This window comes from Balaenoptera acutorostrata, chromosome 1 (assembly GCF_949987535.1).
Source record: "Balaenoptera acutorostrata chromosome 1, mBalAcu1.1, whole genome shotgun sequence".
NCBI lineage: Eukaryota > Metazoa > Chordata > Mammalia > Artiodactyla > Balaenopteridae > Balaenoptera > Balaenoptera acutorostrata.
This window is the reverse complement of record NC_080064.1, coordinates 112,615,174-112,632,560: the sequence shown is the minus strand read 5'-3', so window position 1 is coordinate 112,632,560 and position 17,387 is coordinate 112,615,174. Positions and strand designations below refer to the sequence as shown.

Here is a 17,387-nt window from a genome sequence, read left to right as displayed (position 1 = left end):
CACCCCAGTGGAGGCCAAAAGTACATAGGAGCCCTAGAAGGAGACCCGCAGAGGGGCACTGGGAGGTATGCTTTGATCTCAGAGTTTAGGAAAGGAGTCCAGGAACTCTGGCTCTCAGTACTGCCCCATCCTTTCCTGACCCACACAGACTCCCCTGCCTTCTCCCTTCCTTCTCCTCATCAGGTGGAGAAGGCCGCTGGGGTTGGGCTGAGTTCCCCCCAGACCTACAGTCCAGGATCCCTGGGATGTTATCCCGGGTGCTGGATTGGGGGTGGGGGTGGGGAGGGCGGTTTGCTGTGGAGTCTCTGGGTTAGGGAAGGCATGGGATTCTGAGGGAGGGAGAAGCAGGTAGCCCAACCAGTTTGGAGAGGTTGTTCGCTGACAGATAACCCATCTGGGCCTCCCACACATGCATGCTGGCTTCGGGGAGCTGAAAGGACATCAGGACAACACTCAGTCTGCCCCCTTCACCGGGCTGCCCTTCTCTGGCTCCTTCCTCCTGGCCCAAATTTCTGCCATTAGGACTCGGCAAGGCTGGGCAGGCTTGAGTGTCACTATCTAAATCGGCCTTGCGGGGAGGAATGTGTGTGTGTGACACATTAAAGTACTTCAACCCACGTGTCCCTCATTCCTTCAAGGCCACAAAACCCGCCTTGACCAGCCTCTGCTTCTCCTTTCCTGGTGACTGACTCAGAGCCCCCTCAGAACCCTTTCCTGTCCTACATTTCCTCCAGGCCTTTCCTCCCAGGCTCCATGCCACTGTTTCCAAGTCCTCCCTCTCTCCCCCCACCAGCCTCCCCTCCCTATCTTCCCTGGACTCTGCCTGCTGGTCTGGGGCCAGGGGCATCCCAGACCCAGCTCTCCATGGTTCCCTCCTCGTGGCCGGGGTGCGGGCGGGCTCTCGGAGCTGCGGCCAATGGAGGTGGGGCCCCCGCGGGGCTGGCTCACAGCCCAGGCGGCTGCAGGAGCAGGGCTGGCTTTGGGAGGAGGCCCAGCCCCCTGCCTCCCCTCCCTTCCCCCAGGTATAAGAGCTGAGCTCAGGTGCACTGGCTCTTCCAGTCCTGTCTCAGCGGCTGCCAGCAGGTAAGGAGTCCCAGGGCTTTTCACCCAAAATGGGCTGTTCCCGGTCCAGAGGACATGCTTAACCTATCCTACCCTAGTCTGCCAGGGGAGGGTCTGGGGGACCAGGCCCTGGAGCCTGGTGTGTATGTGTGTGTGTGTGTGTGTGTGTGTGTGTGTGTGGAACAGGGGTGGGGAGTTGGAAGCGGTGGGAGGAAGGAGGCTAAGGTGAGGCTCAAGGGATTCCCTCTAAATAGGTTGGCCTGGGGGCTGTGACCTTAGCTTCGGGAGCCTGGGCAGGGATGGGGCTTGTGTGGAGTTGGCTCTGACCCCCTGGGTGAGGCACAGAATATCTGGGGTGAGCCAAAGGGGATAGTTGAGAAAGAAATGCTGAGTTCTCTCCTTAGCTCAGCCTCCCCCCTCCTCTGAGCAGATCATGAGACATCAGATCCTCTGGGGCCGGCTGTAGGACGACAAAACTCTCAACAAAGGACCAAGTGCATTGAGCACCATGGGACAGTGTGGGTCAGCCAACGTGGAGGTGGGCCCATTCATTCCTGGCCTTTCTGTTCCCACTCTCCTCTCCTTCACCCTGAGGGTCTATGTCCCTCACTGACTTCTGCCCCCTCACCTTGGCCTTGCTCTGCACTCCAGACCCTGCCTGTGAGACCTGAACCCTCTCTGGTGCCCACACAGGGTGATGCAGATGGGCCCTCCCTGGAAGAGGATGCCTGGGTCTCATGCTGGGACCTGCCCTGCCTGGAGGCTGGGGGGAGGTGGGGAGGAAGCTTTGCCCAACACATGGCTCGGGGCAGAGGACAGTGGGGGCAAAGGGGCTGGATGCTGGACTTTGGAGTGGGCAAGGGCCCACGTGCCTGCCAGCTGTCTTGTGCCTGCCAGCTGTCTTCTGCCCTGTTGGCTCTGCCCAGCTCCTGGGGAAGCAGGGTGTCATAGGATGGGTGGGGCCTCTGCAACATGGGTGATGTCTCTTGCCCCCAGGAAGCCCAGGAACTCAGTGACGTGGAGAGGGCCATCGAGACCCTGATCAAGAACTTCCACCAGTATTCGGTGGAGGGTGGGAAGGAGACGCTGACCCCCTCCGAGCTTCGGCACCTGGTCACCCAGCAGCTGCCCCACCTCATGCCGGTACTGAGGGAGTGGACCCCGCCCCAGGCAGTGCCCTGACTTCCCAAGCAAGTACTCCAAGACCCCACCCACACTGCCAAGGCCCCTGGTACTGGCAAACCCCAGCCCTTCCCCTTGTCAGTGCCAGGTAGGCTCAGGACCTGCTTTCTGCCCCTGGGCAGGGTGGAGTGGGAAGATTGGAAGGTGCTGCCTGGCTGAGCTGTGGTGTCTTCCCTCCTTTCAGAACAACTGTGGGCTGGAAGAGAAAATTGCCAACTTGGGCAGCTGTAACGACTCTAAACTGGAGTTCGGGACTTTCTGGGAGCTGATTGGAGAAGCAGCCAAGAGTGTGAAGCTGGAGAGCCCTGTCCCGGGGAGTTGAAAACCTTCCCCTGGAATTCTGCGGTGGGGGGATATTGGGGAAAGGGGGCCTCCAGAGCCTGGGGGGCCTGGAAATAAAACTCCTCTCTCCACCACCCCCGCACTATTCCCCAGCCCCCCCATCTCACCTCTGCAAGGTTCAGGTTCATAATGGCCCTTCCTGGGGCCTCTGTGTACTTCATTCCTGGGAGCTCCATGGAGCTAATGGGTCCAGGGGTCCCCACCTGGGGGAGGCTCAGGGGGTGGTTGGGGCCAGGGATGTATTGGAGGGCTGCTGGAGGGTTGAGGATGCTGTAAGGGCCAAGTCATTTAGTAGTGGGGGAAGGGCAGAGAGGAGCTGAGCTATGGGAACTGATTTGAAGGGGGTGGAAGTAGGAATGGATATTCGGTACTAAAAAGGGTCTCTACGAACCTACCCCTCCTAATCTCTTCCCCAACCCAAACTGTCTGTCCAGTGCTGTCCCTCCCTGCCCCCAGCTCTGCCCCAGCCTCCTCTCAGGACTCTGTCCCCCTGGCTTAGGGCAGGGGAAGAGAGAGAGCAGGGTGGGGGAGAGGCTGAGGAGGGTGACTTTTGGGAGTAAGAGGACCAGCTGGGTGCTTGGGCATTTACAGAATGATGGTTGTTTTGTATCATTTGATTAATAAAGAAGATGGAAAAAATGAAAGACGTTGTCTTGACTGAACCCCACCCCCACCCCAAGGGTCCGTGGGTGAGGAGGAGTTGGGGTGAATGGCAGAGTCATTAGGTGGCACGGTACCTGTGGGGCTGCAGTGGTCGGCAGTGGAGGTGAATAGGGGCCTCACGTTCCCCCGTGGATTTGGGTTGAGGATGGCACAAGGCCTAAAATGTGGGAGACCTGGTTCTCTCTGAGAGACAGGCTGTACTTTGCCAGGGACCCGGCCCTCTGACAGGACAGGAGGGCGTGTGTGCACATGTGGGGAGAAGAATATGAACCCAGGTGTGCCTGGCTGACTGGTAGCAGGGGAAATGTGAGGCCGAGAAACAGGCTGACCAACCTGGGTTTGAATCCCAGCTCTGCCACGTACTGTCTTTGGAACTTGGGGCATATTCTCAGAGTATCAGTTTCCTCATCTGTAAAATGGGGATCGGACACATGATGTAAAGTACTTAGCAGAGAGCCTGACACAGAGTGAGAGCCAGTGAGCGGAAGTCACTGGAGTGGGGGGATGGGTCACTTCTGGCATCAGCTGTTGCCTCTGGGACATCAAACTGGCCTATTTCCTTGGGTATCTTGGAGAAGGGGTAGAGGGGTGTTTCCAGAGGAATCCTCTGCTGCACACAAGAGGTTCTAGGGATGGGTGCACTGGAGGTGGAAGACAAGGAGCCAAGCTCTGGGCCCTTTTGACTGTAGCCCATGGAAATCCGGCATTACTCCTGAAATCCCAACAGCAAGGAAATTTAAGTGGCCAGCCACGCTGGCCTGGAATACTAACTGAATTTGTCTGTTAGGGGGTCCCTGAAATGGGGCTCCCAGTGACCCAGGTGAGAAGGGCAGGTGACAGTCTTTCCCTTCCTTTCTCAAAGTTGTAAATTCTGTTCAGGCCCTGCGGGGTTAGGAGGGTGGGGCTGGGGGAGCGCCAGCTTGCACCACTCCCTCTGGGGTGGGGGGCGGAAGGGTGTTTAAAAAAGGTGTGTATCCCTTTAACATGGGCCCAACCCCAGGGCCAAGTAAGCCAAGAGGGAGCTCAGACCCTACCTCCCCACTGAGCCAGCTCCTCCAGGCAGGGCCGGGAGGGAGTGGGACAGATTCTGGGAGTGCAGCGGGGAGGAGTCCTGGCTGGCTGAGGGCGTAGCTACTTGGCAGTGCCAGAGCCCAGGTTCCAGAGCCCCGCAGGAGAGGAGGTGGACCAAGAAGGTAGGTGAGCACCCCAGGCCCGTCCTGGGAGGTCTGGGGCTGCCGGAGGGGCCCTGCAGGCTTGGGAGGCCCGGACAAGGGGCAGTGAAGGGGGCCTGGGGAGGGGGGCCTGCAGAGACTGAGCAGGAAGGTTTTGTCAATTGTTAACTTTCCCAAAAGGCCAGTTTGGGAATGGAGCGTTCTGGTGGGCTTGGGGGTTGGAGAGGCCTTCAGAGGAGTGGATGGGGTGGCAAGACCCCCTCCCCAGCCCAGCAGCTGACCGGGTTCCTCTCCCAGCGCTGGGCCACCGGGCAGAGTGTTCAGAAGCTTTGCCCTCAGCTGCTCTGATTTTCCCCAACAGAAAAACGGCAGATGTGTTTGGTGGAGGTTGGGGAGTAGCCAGACCCTGGACACAGGCCTCGCTGGGCGCTGGGGGCTGTGTCCGGGAGAGGTAATGGGGTCCAGGAGAAGCCAGGGAGGGCCCAGAGAGCCTGAGAGCAGCCCGAGGAGGGGAGGCAGGGGCCTGGGTTGCTTCTCTCCACCTCTCAACTCAGGCAGGTGCCGGACGCCGGCCCCAAGTGCTCTGGGAGCTGTTCCTTGGGAGGGGCGATGGGGCCCGGGAGGAACCTGGGTGAACTCCAGGAGAGGGGCCCGGAAACTGGGCAGCTTCTCCTCTACCTCAAGACCCAGGCAGGTTCTGGCTTGACTTGCTTTGCTTAGTGGAGCCCCCTGCCCTGTAGAGCATTTCCCCTGCCTGGCCCTGCTCCCTGTCCGGGTCGGAGGGGGTGAGGGCTGGTGTGCTTGGAGACCCATGACGGAGTCCTGGAGTGCTGGTGAGCACGAGCTCAGACTTTCCCCATCGACTAGAAAAGAGCTCTCTGGGTGTTGGTGAGGCCAGGGGCAGCAGTCTGTGTGTGTGTGTGTGTGTGTGTGTGTGTGTGTGTGTGTGTGTGTGTGTGTGTCTGTGTCCGTGTCCACACCAAACTCCTCCAACTTCACTTGTCTGGAAAAAAATTTCTGAGGAACAGTCTTCTTCCTCCAGCTACGTATTCCGAAAGCAGAAGAGTTTGGAAGGTAGGTGGGTCACCCAAGCAGAGGGGATCAGAAATTGCAGAATTCCTTGCTCATTGTGATTGTGTACATTTGTGTGGATTAGATGCAGTGAGTCCTGTGAGGGTGGGGCTGGGGGGTAGGCAGGGACACTTGTGTGAGATACTAGCCTCTGGAACTGGGAAAAGAGCAGGAGAAGAGGGAACACAGAACGGGGCTGGAGAGGCTGGAGAGGTTAATTTGAAACAACCTTGCAAATTGAGTAAAGCATTACTAGCCCAGTGTAGATTGTGCCTTCCCTGTGTATTGCAGGCAGCTGGGGCAAATGAGTGAATTAAGTAGGAAATGAATGAGAGAGTAAGCAAGTGAATGGTGGATAAATGAGTGAACAAATTCAAGGTAGATGAAAGGAATGCAGAGAATGCCAAATTGAGACTTGAGAGTGGCCTAGGCTCTAGAGGAGAGGTGACTAGGAGGGATAGGAGTCCAGGGACATATCCCAACACTTGGGAACAATTTAAGACTCAAGAAGTGTGTGTGGAGGTGGGAAGAGGAGGTGAGTTTTAGAGGGTGTGGTGGATGTTCAGGACTCCACACGGAAAGGGACTGGGGAGTTGAAGAGATGGAGGGTGAAGAGGAGGCACTTGGAGGGGTGGGGCCCAGCACCTGGGGGTGGGAGGGTGGGGCTGGAGTGGCTGAGACCCAGGAGCATGGTGTCAGGGCAATTTGGGCTTTTGGAGAAGTCAGCAAGCTGGGCTGAGGTGGGCGGGGTGGGGGCCTCTTGGTTGCTCAGTGATGAATCAGCCAAGGTGAAGACAATGAGAACATTGCAGGAGGGATGGGGGCCCCAGGTGAGAGGGTCCTTTGGAGGACGAGTCCCTCCATTCTCATTTTTTTGGAAGGCTCCAGTGTACTGTCCACCCCCCCCCCCCCACCCTCAGGCCAGGATCAACCTGTGGCAAAGTCAATGCAGGAGTTACCTCTTGCCCCACCCTTCCCAGGGAGGGGCTGATGGGATGGCCCACCACCTCCCCTCCCCCCAACCACATGCCTGGGGACCCTCTGGCCTGGTTTGGTGGGAGGACTGGGCAGGCAGGAGGGGCAGGTGACCTTGGCATGGGTGTGGTGGCAGAGCCTGTCTCCTGACCCCCAGGGAAGGGAAGGAGAAAGAAGGTAATGACACCTGACTCTTCCCCTCGAACACCTTTCCTTCGGAAAAAGCTTCAGAAAAGCATTTGTCCAAATTGTTAACTCCAGCATTGTCCATTTGGCTAGAAGAAGGTGGGGTGGGGACTACTGGGAGGCCTGGGAGCTGAAGCGCAGCTCTCTGGGGCGACTGTGTACCTGACAGCAGGTGCTGAGATGTCTCCTGGGAGCTCACCTGTGTCTTGCCAGGTAGAGGCTGAGGCATGGTATCAAGGAAGGGCAGGACTGGGCTCCAAGATGGCAGGTGGTGGGAGGGGAGTGCTCGGCCATGGGGAGAGGGACAGAGACACACTGCCCCCCAAACCCATTTCTTATCCTTTCCTCTCCCTGACTATTTCCCACAGGATTCCTCACTTGGGGAACAAGGTCTGGAATGGTGAAAGTGGGGGATTCTCTGAACTTTCTCCCCACTCCCAAGGCTGGTTGGGAGTAGGGCATGACACAATCCTTGCTGACATGGGTGCAGCTTTCGGAATCCCCAGGAATGCTGGTCGTAGGCCTGGGCAACTGCCCACCCAAGGGCAGCAGGGCAGACAGTTCATGGATTGAAACATTTTTGTCATCACTTGTGAATGTTAGAGCATTTGTATGAAAGTCTTACAAAGGTATAAACATTGAACCACACAATTACACACAATAAATAAAGAGTACTGGAAAAAAAAAAAAAAAGGTTTCCTACAGTCCTGGTTCCATACTTCATTCTTTCGGCCACAGACCAGAGCGGTCAGGTGGACGAGGCAGGGGAGAGAAGGGTAGGATTCCTGGTCAGAGTTGCCCTAGCCTGACCCCTCTCCCTCTCAAGTCTCCTTCCTTCCTGCATCCTGCTTAGTCCTTCTGGGTCGCACCCTTCCTCCAGAAGAAGTTTAGTAAAAGAAAAGTCTTCGAAGGTTGGTCAGGGGCCTTGGATACCTGGTATCAGGGCTGGCAGGAGGTGGAATATTTATAGAGCATCTACCTTGAGCAAAGCATTGGGCCAGGCCACGTTGGCGAGAGGAGACGCAGAGATTAAAAGCAGGGAGGTTGTATATCCAGGATTTTAAAAAGTGGTCCCAAAGTCTCCCAGTCCTAACACAATGGCTGTGTATAAGAAACACTATCCTTGTTTCCAGGAAGGTCTGGTGTCTGGGGAGAGATGATCCAGGAAGAGACTGCAGTCACAGCAGCTAGTGGGCCCAGCCAAGGCTGGCTGAGAGTCTGTGGGAGCCAGGGGAGGAGGACCAAAGGGCAAGGGTCAGGGCAGTCTTCCCTGGAGGTGCGGTTTGGGCAGGCTTCAGCTAGGTGGAGAGGGCAGGGCAATGGGCACAGGAGGAGGGATGGATAGCCAAGAGGGGGATTAGAAAGCAGGTGGCAGGGGCAGGGGCTGCGGTGGGGCTCGGAGAAGCAGACTTCCCTTCCATATCGAAACGTGGGATGCCCTGGTGGCGGTGTCCACCTTCCCTTGCCAGGACCCAATGGGCAAGGCAGCTGCAACTCATTCCTGGGCTTGGGGGCGGGAAGGGAGGCTCATTTGCCAGGGTTCACTTGGGGGGGCTCTGGGCATGGGCGGCGACTCACAGAGTAGATCCGCCTGTTCCCCTCATATCCTGTTATTCAGTAGGCTGTATCCGCTTGCAATGTGAGTGCCTTTTGTCCTGGGGCGAGGGGCTGATGTGTGTAGCCTCTGGCTGGCCGTGGAGGCTCCATCTTCAGCTGTCTCCAGCTGGGGCTGAACTGTCGGGCTCCTCCTTAGGTAATGGGGTGGGGAGGGGCCCTTGTATCCTGCTGTATATTTCGGGGTGGGTATGAGGGAGGTTAGCCTAGCCGGGGCTGGCTGGGGGCCTGCACAAAGCCTCACTTGATGGATCAGGACATTGTCCTTTATCAGAGAAGGGCAGCCATGGCCTGAGACCCTGGACGCACTGTCCTGGAGCCTGGCGGGAAGGACTGGGGAGAGCCTAGGTCCCCGCCTCCTGCTTTGTTGCCTGGGGCAGGGGTCTCGGCCAACCCTGGGGGTGGGGGACGTGGCCCATCCTAGCAGTTTCTATCTGTGCTTGTCCCCGGGCCAGGGACTCTGGGTGGGCCAGGTATGGAGAAGGCGGAAGGATGGGCACTGGCTCTCATCCTCTTCCCACGGAGCCTCTTGTTCTCTCTGGGGCTCTGACAAGCTCAGTGCCTGGGGCTGGGGAAGTGCCTGGAAAACCTGTTGAGGCGGTTGAGCTGGGGAGCACCTGGAGGAGAGGAGACACATAGTTGTCATTCCAGGCCCACCCTGGGTTCCCCTTTCCCTGCTTACTTCCTCCTGAGGACCAGCCAGCCTGGGGGGCCAGAGGCCCAGGGGGTGGGGCCAGCGGGAGGACAGGGGCAGAGAGACGAAGGAGCAGGTGTGGCCTGTGGGGTCTCCTCACCTCCCCTCATCCTGGCAGCCAGGCCCTGCGAGGTGTGAGGCGGTGAGATGGCGGACTCCTACACGGAGCTGGAGAAGGCGGTGGTCGTCCTGGTGGAAAACTTCTACAAATACGTGTCCAAGAACAGCCTGGCCAAGAACAAGATCAGCAAGAGCAGCTTCCGGAAGATGCTTCAGAAGGAGCTCAACCATATGCTGACGGTGAGGTCCCCCCACCCAAGGGCCTGGCCTCTCCACGCCCCTACCCCACCCAGCTCCTGAAGCTCTTGTCCTCTCTGGGTTTCCTTCCCCACTGCCGCTTCTGTCCTTTCAGAGTTATCCCCCCAAAACCAGGGGTCTCCACCCCGCCCAGCCCTCTGTCCTCAGGGTGCCCAGGCCTGAGCCAGTGACGGCTCTGTTCCCATCTTCCAAGGGCAGCAGCAGCCCAGGCCAGACCCTGAACTCTGCCTAGGGTCCTTCCTGGGGCCTCTGTAGAGCTGCCACCTCAGTATTGCTGACCCTCAATTCCTCGCCAGGACACGGGGAACCGAAGGGCTGCTGACAAGCTCATCCAGAACCTGGACGCCAACCATGACGGGTGCATCAGCTTCGACGAGTACTGGATCTTGATAGGTGGCATCACTAGCCCCATCGCCAACCTTATCCGCCAGCAGGAGCAGCAGAGCAGCAGCTAGAGGACCCTCCCACCGTCCCCTCCCCCGATGCTCTTCCTAGGCTCCCTCCTCAGCCTCCTCTGCCCACCCAGACCCCTGTCCTCTCTTCTCCCTCTAGACCTTCTCCTGACCGTTGCTGAACAGGGCAAGGGGGGACGTCAGGGCCCCTTTGTGAGTGTCTCAGTCTGGGGGTGTCTCCCTGAGGGTCTCAGTCCCTGGAGCCAGCAGACCCTGGGGCCCCTCTGTGACAGTGCTGTATGGGGACCCAAGAGTTTCCCCACCTGTTCAGTCCATCTACCCTTCTGACCTCTGATGTTCCTGCCTGATTCCGGGTCTCTCCTGACCTTAGAGGTCAGCTTGCTGCTTCAGGTCTCCCCGCTCCTGGCAACACTAGCAGAGACTCCTCTCTCCCCTCTCCCTCAGCCCCTCTGCTGGGTAGAGGAGACTTCCAGGGATTGCCCTCCAGCTGCCTCTGGGTCTGGGAACAGGGTTGAGCCCCCTCCCTCCTGAGCCACTGAAATGGGCAACAAAGGCTGGATTTGGAGTTTGTGTCCCCCTCACCCAGTCCCTTTGTAATGTTCATTAAAACCTTTCCACTCCTTGGAACTTCCTCATGCCTTGGTGATCTTTGCCATGGGCCCCGATGCAAGGGGGTGGCAAGGGGAAATCTCACGGAGAGGGCAGAGCAAGAAAGAAGTAGAACTCTGGGATCCCAGCTGGTGCTGTCAGCCCTGGGTCAGCAGCTACTTCCCTCCTCCATGAAGGGCCAAAGGCCACACGTGTCATCACCTCTGGTCCCTCATAGACCAAACTCAACTCACATTCAACTTCTGGGCACACAGTGTATCCCATCTTGTCCTCACTGAAATTCCATGAGCGAGGCGCCGCAACCCTCAGTCTTGAGTCGTGAATAGCACAGAGATACTGAATTCTCATGTACAGATTATTCTAATACACAGAGAAGTTTATGGGATGAGAAAGTGGGGTGCAAAGGAAGGGGTGTGGAAGGCCAGAGTTGGGACTTGTGCCTGATGTAGGGGACAATGACAGCTTCTATGTTTCTCCCCTGCCATGGAAAGACAGCACATGCCCCCAAAAGAAACAGGGCAGGAAATCAAGCCTTTGCGCTCTTGATCAATGGTTTTCAACCCAGGGCAGCTTACCCCTAAGGTTTAAGGTTTTTCTAAAGATGCACAGGCATAGACACTTTTATTGGAATCCATTACAGATCCTCAACCTTCTAAAAGTGACCTGCCTCAGAATGGGCTTGCAGTCAAGGTAGCACACTGGTCTTCTTTCCCACCTCTCCTTCACAGCAACCCTTCTCCAGTTAAAAATGTAAAGAACAGGGACTTCCCTGGTGGCGCAGTGGTTAAGAATCCGCCTGCCAATGCAGGGGACACGGGTTCGAGCCCTGGTCTGGGAAGATCCCGCATGCCGCGGAGCGACTAGACCCGTTGAGCCACAACTACTGAGCCTGCACTCTAGAGCCTGTGAGCTACAACTACTGAGCCCGCATGCCACAACTACTGAAGCCTGCGTGCCTAGAGCCCGTGCTCTGCAGCGGGAGAAGCCACTGCAATGAGAAGCCTGTACACCACAAAGAAGACCCAATATAGCCCCCCCCAAAAAGTAAAGAACACCCTTTGCCTGTCCTGGGGGTCACAATGCTACCTTGACTGAATGGTGAAGAACTCACTCACATTATATATATATAATTGTGATAAAATACACACATCAGTTTACCCTCTTCACAAATTTTAAGTGCACATTACAGTATTGTTAGCTATATGCACATTGTTGTACAGCAGATCTCTAGAGCTTTTTCATCTTACAGGACTGAACCTCTATACTCACTGAACAGCAACTCCCCATTCGCCAGCTCTCAGGCCCTGGCAACCACTGTTCTACTTTCTGTTTCTATGAGTTTGATTACTTTAGATACCTCATATAAGTGGAATCATGCAGTACTTGCCCTTTCGTGACTGGCTTATTTCACTTAACATAATATCCTCAAGGTTCATCCATGTTGTAGCATATGACAGAATTTCCTTCTTTTGGAAGGCTGAATAATATTCCATTTTATGTATATACCACATTTTCTTTGTCCTTTCATCTGCCAGTGGGCATTTAGGTTGCTTCTAGATCTTGGCTAATGTGAATAAAGCTGTAATGAACATGGGAGTGATAATATCTCTTCAAGATCCTGTTTTAAATTTTTTTCTTGTTTTTAAAAAAAAATTTTTTTGGCCACACAGCATGGCATGTGGGATCTTAATTCCCCAACCAGGGATCAAACTCATGTCCCCTGCAGTGGAAGCACGGAGTCTTAACCACTGGACAGCCAGGGAAGTCCCCTCAATTATTTTCAATGTATACCCAGAAGTGGGATTGTTGGGTTATATGGCAGTTCTATTTAAAAAATTTTGAAGAACCTCCATACTATTCCATAGTGGATGCACCATTTTACATTCCCACCAACAGTGCACAAGGGTTCCAATTTCTCCACATTCTCCTCAATACTTGCTATTTTCTGGTTTTTTTTTTTTTTTGATAGTGACCATCCTAATGAAAGTGAGATGGTATCTTGTGTCTTTTTCTTTTTAATTTGCATTTCACTGATAATTAGTGATGTTGAGCATCTTTTAATATGCTTCTTGACCATTTGTGTAATCTACTTTGGAGAAATGTCTATTCAAATCCTTTGCTCATTTTTAAGTGGGTTATTTTTTATTTTATTTTGTTGAGTTGTAGTTCTTTATATATCCTGGATATTTTTTTTAAATTTTATTTTATTTATTTATTTATGGCTGTGCTGGGTCTTCATTTCTTTTTTTTTTTTTTTTTTTTTTTTTTTTTCCACACACACACACTGTATTTTATTTTTACAAGAGATAGATAGACTGACACCAAGCATTGTACATGGATGACCACAACAAAAGCAACAATGATTGCAATTACCAAACATGAAACACACTTATACTATGTCATAATATTGACATTCAGTCCAGTAATCCTCCACTGTAACAGCTCCTTTACTTTGCAGTGAAAATTGATTTGTATATTCTTTTCCTCTGAGTCCTTGTGGGATTTTTTTTTTTTAATTCAGACAGAAAGTCACAAAAATTATACTCATCCTCATCAGTTCACTCAGTCCCATGTAATTAATTTCTTTTTTTTCATCTTGATCTTTTGTTAGCAGTTTTATGAGTTCATCAGTTTTTCATTAGAGTTCTGAAAATGCTTATTCATTCAGTTCAGCAGTACAGTCAGTTACCAGAAACCTGTACTTGTCAGAGTCTTTTCCATGAATTTCTTGAAGATGAAACTCTTTTATAGGAACATATTTGCAAAATCATCAGAGTACACCCAGAACTGTCTGTAAATGACAAAAGACTTAAAAATGACCATGGTTAAAGATTTGATGAAAGTTCATAATAATGCAGTTGACAAGAAAATTAGTTATTTCTGAGATATACATTTTAAAGTAATAACTAGGATTATTACTTATAACATTATACCAGAACATATAAGATTTTTAGACGTTTCCTGTAATGTCTGAAACATTTATATTAACATATTTCCATACATATTTCCATACAAATACAAATATAAGATTTTTAGAAATTTCATGTAATGTCTGAAACATTTATATTAACATATTTCCATACATATTTCCATACAAATACAAGATTTTTAGAAATTTCATGTAATGTCTGAAACATTTATATTAACATATTTCCATACATATTTCCATACAAATACAAGATTTTTAGAAATTTCATGTAATGTCTGAAACATTTATATTAACATATTTCCATACATATTTCCATACAAATACAAGATTTTTAGAAATTTCATGTAATGTCTGAAACATTTATATTAACATATTTCCATACATATTTCCATACAAATACAAATATAAGATTTTTAGAAATTTCATGTAATGTCTGAAACATTTATATTAACATATTTCCATACATATTTCCATACAAATATAAGATTTTTAGAAATTTCATGTAATGTCTGAAACATTTATATTAACATATTTCCATACATATTTCCATACAAATACAAGATTTTTAGAAATTTCATGTAATGTCTGAAACATTTATATTAACATATTTCCATACATATTTCCATACAAATACAAATATAAGATTTTTAGAAATTTCATGTAATGTCTGAAACATTTATATTAACATATTTCCATACAAATAACCCAATGAAAGTTTAGTATTAGTTGTTTTGTTTGTTTTTTTATACTGCAGGTTCTTATTAGGCATCAGTTTTATACACATCAGTGTATACATGTCAATCCCAATCGCCCAATTCAGCACATCACCATCCCCACCTCATCGCAGTTTTCCCCCCTTGGTGTCCATATGTCCATTCTCTACATCTGTGTCTCAACTTCTGCCCTGCAAACTGGCTCATCTGTACCATTTTTCTACGTTCCACATACATGCATTAACATACGATATTTGTTTTTCTCTTTCTGACTTACTTCACTCTGTATGACAGTCTCTAGATCCATCCACTTCTCAACAAATGACTCAATTTCGTTCCTTTTTATGGCTGAATAATATTCCATCGTATATATGTACCACAACTTCTTTATCCATTCGTCTGTTGATGGGCATTTAGGTTGCTTCCATGACCTGGCTATTGTAAATAGTGCTGCAATGAACATTCGGGTGCACGTGTCTTTTTGAATTACGGTTTTCTCTGGGTATATGCCCAGTAGTGGGATTGCTGGGTCATATGGTAATTCTATTTTTAGTTTTTTAAGGAACCTCCATATTGTTCTCCATAGTGGCTGTATCAATTTACATTCCCACCAACAGTGCAAGAGGGTTCCCTTTTCTCCACACCCTCTCCAGCATTTGTTGTTTGTAGATTTTCTGATGATGCCCATTCTAACAGGAGTGAGGTGATACCTCATTGTAGTTTTGATTTGCATTTCTCTAATAATTAGTGATGTTGAGCATCTTTTCATGTGCTTCGTGGCCGTCTGTATGTCTTCTTTGGAGAAATGTCTATTTAGGTCTTCTGCCCATTTTTGGATTGGGGTGTTTGTTTCTTTGATATTGAGCTGAATGAGCTGTTTATATATTTTGGAGATTAATCCTTTGTCCGTTGATTCATTTGCAAATATTTTCTCCCATTCTGAGGGTTGTCTTTTCGTCTTGTTTATGGTTTCCTTTGCTGTGCAAAAGCTTTGAAGTTTCATTAGGTCCCACTTGTTTATTTTTGTTTTTATTTCCATTACTCTAGGAGGTGGATCGAAAAAGATCTTGCTGTGATTTATGTCAAAGAGTGTTCTTCCTATGTTTTCCTCTAAGAGTTTTATAGTGTCCAGTCTTATATTTAGGTCTCTAATCCATTTTGAGTTTATTTTTGTGTATGGTGTTAGGGAGTATTCTAATTTCATTCTTTTACATGTGGCTGTCCAGTTTTCCCAGCACCACTTATTGAAGAGACTGTCTTTTCTCCATTGTATATCTTTGCCTCCTTTGTCATAGATTAGTTGACCATAGGTGCGTGGGTTAATCTCTGGGCTTTCTATCTTGTTCCATTGATCTATGTTTCTGTTTTTGTGCCAGTACCATATTGTCTTGATTACTGTAGCTTTGTAGTATAGTCTGAAGTCAGGGAGTCTGATTCCTCCAGCTCCATTTTTTTGCCTCAAGACTGCTTTGGCTATTCGGGGTCTTTTGTGTCTCCATACAAATTTTAAGATGATTTGTTCTAGCTCCGTAAAAAATGCCCTTGGTAATTTGATAGGGATTGCATTGAATCTGTAGATTGCTTTGGGTAGTATACTCATTTTCACAATGTTGATTCTTCCAATCCAAGAACATGGTATATCTCTCCATCTGTTGGTATCATCTTTAATTTCTTTCATCAGTGTCTTATAGTTTTCTGCATACAGGTCTTTTGTCTCCCTAGGTAGGTTTATTCCTAGGTATTTTATTCTTTTTGTTGCAATGGTAAATGGGAGTGTTTCCATAATTTCTCTTTCAGATTTTTCATCATTAGTGTATAGGAATGCAAGAGATTTCTGTGCATTAATTTTGTAACCTGCAACTTTACCATATTCATTAATTAGCTCTAGCAGTTTTCTGGTGGCAGTTTTAGGATTCTCTATGTATAGTATCATGTCATCCGCAAACAGTGACAGTTTTACTTCTTCTTTTCCAATTTGTATTCCTTTTATTTCTTTTTCTTCTCTGATTGCCGTGGCTAGGACTTCCAGAACTATGTTGAATAATAGTGGTGAGAGTGGACATCCTTGTCTCGTTCCTGATCTTAGAGGAAATGCTTTCAGTTTTTCACCATTGAGAATGATGTTTGCTGTGGGTTTGTCATATATGGCCTTTATTATGTTGAGGTAGGTTCCCTCTATGCCCACTTTCTGGAGAGTTTTTATCATAAATGGGTGTTGAATTTTGTCAAAAGCTTTTTCTGCATCTATTGAGATGATCATATGGTTTTTATTCTTCAATTTGTTAATATGGTGTATCACATTGATTGATTTGCGTATATTGAAGAATCCTTGCATCCCTGGGATAAATCCCACTTGATCGTGGTGTATGATCCTTTTAATGTGTTGTTGGATTCTGTTTGCTAGTATTTTGTTGAGGATTTTTGCATCTATATTCATCAGTGATATTGGTCTGTAATTTTCTTTTTTTGTAGTGTCTTTGTCTGGTTTTGGTATCAGGGTGATTGTGGCCTCATAGAATGAGTTTGGGAGAGTTCCTTCCTCTGCAATTTTTTGGAAGAGTTTGAGAAGGATGGGTGTTAGCTCTTCTCTAAATGTTTGATAGAATTCACCTGTGAAGCCATCTGGTCCTGGACTTTTGTTTGTTGGAAGATTTTTAATCACAGTTTCAATTTCATTACTTGTGATTGGTCTGTTGATATTTTCTGTTTCTTCCTGATTCAGTCTTGGAAGGTTATACCTTTCTAAGAATTTGTCCATTTCTTCCAGGTTGTCCATTTTATTGGCATAAAGTTGCTTGTAGTAGTCTCTTAGGATGTTTTGTATTTCTGCGGTGTCTGTTGTAACTTCTCCTTTTTCATTTCTGATTTTATTGATTTGAGTCCTCTCCCTCTTTTTCTTGATGAGTCTGGCTAATGGCTTATCAATTTTGTTTATCTTCTCAAAGAACCAACTTTTAGTTTTATTAATCTTTGCTATTGTTTTCTTTGTTTCTATTTCATTTATTTCTGCTCTGATCTTTATGATTTCTTTCCTTCTGCTAACTTTGGGTTTTGTTTGTTCTTCTTTCTCTAGTTTCTTTAGGTGTAAAGTTAGATTGTTTACTTGAGATTTTTCTTGTTTCTTTAGGTAGGCTTGTATAGCTATAAACTTCCCTCTTAGAACCGCTTTTGCTGCATCCCATAGGTTTTGGGTCGTCGTGTTTTCATTGTCATTTGTCTCTAGGTATTTTTTTATTTCCTGTTTGATTTCTTCAGTGATCTCTTGGTTATTTAGTAACGTATTGTTTAGCCTCCATGTGTTTGTCTTTTTTACGTTTTTTTCCCTGTAATTCATTTCTAATCTCATAGCGTTGTGGTCAGAAAAGATGCTTGATATGATTTCAATTTTCTTAAATTTACTGAGGCTTGATTTGTGACCCAAGATGTGATCTATCCTGGAGAATG

At 49.3% G+C, this 17,387-nt stretch overlaps 2 protein-coding genes across 6 annotated transcripts; both read left to right on the top strand.

Annotated features, from left to right (window-relative positions):
- Nucleotides 1-959: 959 nt before the first annotated feature.
- S100A14 (S100 calcium binding protein A14) lies at nucleotides 960-3,224 on the top strand. Its single transcript, XM_007178562.3, has 4 exons — nucleotides 960-1,083; nucleotides 1,493-1,600; nucleotides 2,059-2,205; nucleotides 2,429-3,224. The coding sequence occupies exons 2-4, from the start codon at nucleotides 1,571-1,573 to the stop codon at nucleotides 2,564-2,566; spliced, it is 315 nt and encodes a 104-aa protein (XP_007178624.1). The 5' UTR covers nucleotides 960-1,083; nucleotides 1,493-1,570; the 3' UTR covers nucleotides 2,567-3,224.
- A 1,059-nt stretch (nucleotides 3,225-4,283) lies between these two features.
- S100A16 (S100 calcium binding protein A16) lies at nucleotides 4,284-10,323 on the top strand. 5 transcript variants are annotated; one of them, XM_007178563.3, is made up of 3 exons: nucleotides 4,284-4,442; nucleotides 9,080-9,261; nucleotides 9,576-10,323. In XM_007178563.3, the coding sequence occupies exons 2-3, from the start codon at nucleotides 9,109-9,111 to the stop codon at nucleotides 9,732-9,734; spliced, it is 312 nt and encodes a 103-aa protein (XP_007178625.1). In that variant the 5' UTR covers nucleotides 4,284-4,442; nucleotides 9,080-9,108; the 3' UTR covers nucleotides 9,735-10,323. The 5 variants fall into 5 exon arrangements, with proteins under 5 accessions (XP_007178625.1, XP_028021317.1, XP_007178627.1 ...); XM_028165516.2 differs by having other exon boundaries at nucleotides 4,292-4,442; nucleotides 9,084-9,261; XM_007178565.2 differs by lacking the exon at nucleotides 4,284-4,442 and adding an exon at nucleotides 5,410-5,495.
- The last annotated feature ends 7,064 nt before the right edge of the window (nucleotides 10,324-17,387 follow it).

Excerpts from the sequence above, each read along its gene's own strand:
- S100A16 (XM_007178563.3), top strand. The coding sequence starts at position 9,109 with ATGGCGGACTCCTACACGGAGCTGGAGAAGGCGGTGGTCGTCCTGGTG. Across the intron at positions 9,262-9,575 it reads AGCTCAACCATATGCTGACG|GACACGGGGAACCGAAGGGC; the intron begins GTGAGGTCCCCC and ends ATTCCTCGCCAG.
- S100A14 (XM_007178562.3), top strand. The coding sequence starts at position 1,571 with ATGGGACAGTGTGGGTCAGCCAACGTGGAG. Across the intron at positions 1,601-2,058 it reads GTGGGTCAGCCAACGTGGAG|GAAGCCCAGGAACTCAGTGA; the intron begins GTGGGCCCATTC and ends TCTTGCCCCCAG. Across the intron at positions 2,206-2,428 it reads AGCTGCCCCACCTCATGCCG|AACAACTGTGGGCTGGAAGA; the intron begins GTACTGAGGGAG and ends CCCTCCTTTCAG.